General features: G+C 50.4%; 1 protein-coding gene across 1 annotated transcript in view; it reads left to right on the plus strand.

Annotated features, from left to right (window-relative positions):
• The window catches only part of LOC134099086 (cell adhesion molecule DSCAM-like), a 162,570-nt gene that overhangs the window by 143,931 nt on the left and 13,639 nt on the right, over positions 1-5,000 (plus strand). Inside the window, exons 22-26 of the mRNA XM_062551804.1 lie at positions 1-70; positions 197-360; positions 1,627-1,725; positions 3,618-3,806; positions 4,357-4,647. The exon at positions 1-70 is cut by the window's left edge and continues 48 nt beyond it. Coding sequence (XP_062407788.1) covers positions 1-70; positions 197-360; positions 1,627-1,725; positions 3,618-3,806; positions 4,357-4,647 — 813 coding nt within the window. The remainder of the gene's footprint in view (positions 71-196; positions 361-1,626; positions 1,726-3,617; positions 3,807-4,356; positions 4,648-5,000) is intronic.

Here is a 5,000-nt window from a genome sequence, read left to right on the forward strand (position 1 = left end):
TGAGGGACATCGTTCTACCCTGCAGAGCTGTGGGTGACCCCGCCCCCACCATCAAATGGCTGAAGGAAACGTAAGTGTCAATCACTCAAACATGACCAATCCGGTGACAGATATGTATTGCTGTTGCCATTATTCAATCAAGGAATCAGAGGATTTGAGTTCAAATCAAACGTCCTGTCTGTGGTGACTCTCGTAGCAACGGAACACCAGCCCCGGTCCAGATCGACGGCCGCCGCAGTGTCCATAGCAACGGTAGCTTCATCATCCGCACGGTGAAAGCAGAGGATTCTGGGTACTACAGCTGCGTGGCCAGCAACAGCTGGGGCTATGATGACATCAGACTTAACCTCCAGGTTCAAGGTAGGTCACCTATAGGACAGGACAGTCACATCCTACATGAGATATCGCTCTAGTCCAGAATATCAGCCTTGTGTTTAGGTTCTTGTAATCTGGTGGGCAGACCGCAGCGGTAGCAATGCCATCAATTGCACTACTAAGAGAGGAATGCACTTGCGGCTGAGTGTAGTAGTCGGTAATAGAAATGGCTTTGGACAAATAGTTTCTCCTCAAGGACAAATGATGAATTTTTAATGGATAGATAGATAGATAGATACTTTATTGATCCCCAAGGGGAAATTCAAAGTCCCAGCAGCTTAAGACACCACACACAACATACAGTACAATGTAAACAAAGTGAACAGGAAAATTAAAAAGCAAATCAACAATCAACATGACTAAAGGAGCAGCAGAATACTATAGATAAGGTATGCATGAATGTACTGAGGATTGGTACTGTGATCCAGTCTGAGGTGTGTGTCAAGTTGGTAGTGCAAATAAGTCCAACAGTGCAACAGTGCAAGATTAAATTCTAGTGACCAGTAATAAATATGTACAGTACAAAATGTAAGCATAGTAATAATAATAACAGTACTAATATAAATATATGGACAATTAAAATAAACTTAACATAGTAATAATATAAGAGTTAGACATGAGGGTAGACATGTAAGCCATGCCATGTAAGTGTATAAGAGGGTGGAGGTGCAGATATACTATGCATAGAAGTCCAACTCTCCTTTTCCCTTCAGTGAAGCATTGTACAGAACGTGCCTCCCCATTAGACTATACAGTATAAGTACAGTACGTTGGCCTCCCTGAGGAGAACAGCAGTGAAGAAAGACTTCAATTAAAGCCTTAATCTAGTTCATTAGCTGAATTGACTGAAGCTATCTACTGTACTGTGTGATGCTGTGAGAGCACTTGATGTGCATGGTGATGTGTTGAAACTGTGACACTCACAACCACCCCTCTCCTCTTTTCTGCTCCCCTCTCCTCTCCTCTATTCCTCTCTTCCTTTCCACCCCTCTCCTCTTCTCTGCTCCCCTCTCCTCTTCTCTATTCCTCTCTTCCTTTCCCCCCCTCTCCTCTTCTCTGCTCCCCTTTCCTCTTCTCTATTCCGCTCTTCCTTTCCACCCATCTCTTTCCCTCTCCTCCTCTCCTCCTCTCTCTTCCTCTCCTCCTCTCTGCTCCTCACCTCCTTCCTACCCCTCTCTTTCCCTCTGCTCCTCTCCTCCATTCCTCCTCTCTGCTCTTCTCCATTCCTCTGTTCCTCTCCTCCTCCCACAGTACCACCTGACCAGCCGCGGCTCACCGTCACCAAGACGACCACCACCACCATCACGCTGTCCTGGATCCCAGGGGACAACGGAGGCAGCTCCATCAGAGGTGAGCGGGCCAGCCAATCCCACGCCTCAATCATAATCTCATCCAATCCCTTGCCTCAATCTTCACCTCAGCCAATCCCTTGCCTCAATCTTAATCTCAGCCAGTCACATGCCTCAGTCCTCTCCTCGGCCAATCCCATGCCTCAATCTTAATCTCAGCCAGTCACATGCCTCAGTCCTCTCCTCGGCCAATCCCACGCCTTCGTCTTCGTCTCAGCCAATCCCACTCCTCAGTCTGAGCTCATCCAGTCTTGACCTGGCCCTGAACTGACCTGAGTCTGACCTGGCCTTGGTCTGACCGTGGCCTCGCCCTCATCATGCCCTAGTACTGGCAGCACAGACGTTCCTTGGTAGCCGCTGTGACTGGTGCAGGCCTGGCTCAGATCCAGACCCTATTCACTGCATGTGTACTACTGTACGCGGGGCTCAGAATGACCCCTGTGAGCCTCCATACTGCCACATGTTTACACGCTATGCAGTGGGGTAGATTGGGGCGGCGGGGTGGCAGACCTGACCCAGACATACCCCTTCTGATACCCCAGTGCCGCGCTGCCAGTGGGGCTTTGAGGGTGGAGGTCCAGGGCACCAGAGGGTGAGAGCCGGATGCCCTCGCCCTTCCCACTGCCCGTGCCCAGTCTCCTGGCACTAGAGCGATACACCGCTGGGTATTGAACAAGCAAAGCCAGAGAGAGCTGAGGTATGGGGGGGATAGAAGAGGAGATAGAGGGAAGAGAGAGGAAGAGGGAGGAGAGAGAGAGAGTGTAAGATGAAGGAGAACAGGAGGTTGAGCAAGGGGCTTGAGCAGGAAGATTAAAAGGACTTCCAATCAGCGCAGCCGTGCTGCTGTAATTCATCACGCAGGGATTACTCGCCCCTGGGGCACTTGGGGGTGGGCGCTCATTTAAAGTGGGAGTCCGGCCCTCCCGCCTGCACCTCCCAGCTGAATCAGGACCTGGCCCAGATCGGCCCCAGAGCCGGGCCGCGTCTGGCCCGCGTCCGCCGGATCCACGCCGGACTCGGGCCTCGTCCGCTCCAGAGGCTCAGCCTCTATCCGCTTAGTTAGTTTGCTGAGGTGAGCGAGGGCACTCAACATGTTTTATGCCCTTCATCACTTAACCGCAACCCAGGCTGCAGTAAGACCTACCCATGAGGCAGTGGGGTGAGTTATGTCTGGCGGGCCCCTGGCCTCCTATAAAATGATCTATGCTGGGAATGGAAATGAGGCGGGGGGGGGGGGGGGGGTGAGGCAATCCTCACAACAAGGCATATGTCAGGGTTACTGTCTTATACATATGCATTCACCAGCAAGAGCAATGTTTTCATGAAGTTCAGCGAGTCAAGACCTTCCGCCATCTCATTCATTTGCTGCATCTCCCACTGTAGTTCAGGAGGTGTTGTTGTTGTTGTTTATCATACAACAGACAAACCAAAAAATGCGTTGTGAAAGTAGACTACAGTTCCTCACGATTCAGAAGGCCTTCAACTTAATGGCGCTCTAAATCCAATATGGCTGCAGCGTGTCATTGGGCCGATGTTCCCATTAGCTAGAGTGCATTTTGCCTGATTGGGACCAGACGGGTCAGAGCCCTGTTTAGTAGGGGCAGGAGTGGATTGGAGTTGGCGCTGGATTCGTTCGGTCCCTCCCTGTTCTGGCTGGGGGTCTACTTGGTTCACCTCTACGTATGTCATGTGTCTTTCAGCTCATGGTGTATGAAGCCTCTGTGTGGTTGTTGTTAGTCGTTATGAGGTCTTGTCATTGAGACCAAGATAAGCTTCCATGTGATTGGACAACATAGATTCTGATCTATTCAATTCTGATCTAAGACCCTATGATGTCCCTATGTAGGCTACATCCTAACTGTATGTACTGTATGGTGTCATGTCCCTATGTAGGCTACATCCTGCAGTACTCAGAGGACAACAGTGAGAAGTGGGGGAGCTTCCCCATCAGCCCCAGCGAGCGCTCGTACCGTCTGGAGAACCTCAAGTGTGGAACGTGGTACAAGTTCACCCTCACCGCGCAGAACGCCGTCGGACCCGGGCGCATCAGCGAGATCATCGAGGCCAAGACGCACGGCAAAGGTAGGAACCGGAAGAGGACCACCATAGCAACCTCTCCTCTCAGAGCGGGAGGACTTTTACTTTGAACAAGGTTGCTAGGCAGTAGTAGCATAGTGGCTGAGGAACTGGGCTAGCATGCGGTACCCTGACAAATTGTGGCTTCAAGTCCCGACCACCAGCGTTGTGCCCTTGAGCAAGGCACTTGTAGCTCTGGGGTGCCCGGCCCTTGTAATGCTTGACATATGTACTGTATGTCGCTGTGGATAAAAGTGTCAGCCAGATGAATAAATCTAAGGAATTCAGATTATATAATAATATGGGCATTAAAAGCTTTTTCCTACTTTCAGTGCCAGACTGAAACCCACTCCTCATCACCTCTCATTTCCTCACTGAATTAACGTTTTATTAAGATTTGACCAAAATTAAGCAACAGTTTAATTCAAAAACGTGTGGAACTGTTTAATGACAGATCCCTTTTGTAGCTCCAAAATGCTCTCCCAAAGTGAGCTATGTAGATGATGTTCTCCTCCCTCTCTCCCTCCCTCCCTCCCTCCCTCCCTCCGTGCCACAGAGCCCCAGTTTGTGAAGGAGCACGAGCTGTTTGCCAGCATCAACTCCACGCGTGTGCAGCTCAACCTGAACGGCTGGAACAACGGCGGCTGCCCCATCACGTCCTTCATCGTGGAGTACCGTCCGGTGGAGAGCAACGCGTGGACGCGGGCGCAGCGCAGCTCGCTGACCAAGACCTACATCCTGTACGACCTGCAGGAGGCCACGTGGTACGAGCTGCAGATGAAGGTGACCAACAGCGCCGGCTCCGCCGAGAAGCGCATCAACTTCGCCACGCCCAACGTCGACGGAAGTGAGTCCACACGAGCTGCTCTGGTCAGCGCTGGTGTCAAGTCAGATCGATTAAAGAGGAACTATGCAGGATTGGCGATTTCATCTCTGGTTTCGGTTTCGTTGTTCGTTTTCGCTCGTTTTATGCTTGCATTTTCTCTGCAGAGCTTCCCCGACAGCTTTAGCTTGTATATTTATACATGTATAGGCTATATTTAAATATATAAATTGCAAGCGTCGTTCTTCGTCTCAGACTTCCAGATGTAAACAAAGAGCAATCGTCTCCTGCAGAAAGTTGCATAGGGTCTCTTTAAGTAGACTAAAGTCTATCTGTGTTGTCATTGTACGAAACAAGGCATTGGCATCTTACACTGA

This window comes from Sardina pilchardus, chromosome 13 (genome assembly GCF_963854185.1).
Source record: "Sardina pilchardus chromosome 13, fSarPil1.1, whole genome shotgun sequence".
Classification (NCBI taxonomy): Eukaryota; Metazoa; Chordata; class Actinopteri; order Clupeiformes; family Clupeidae; genus Sardina; species Sardina pilchardus.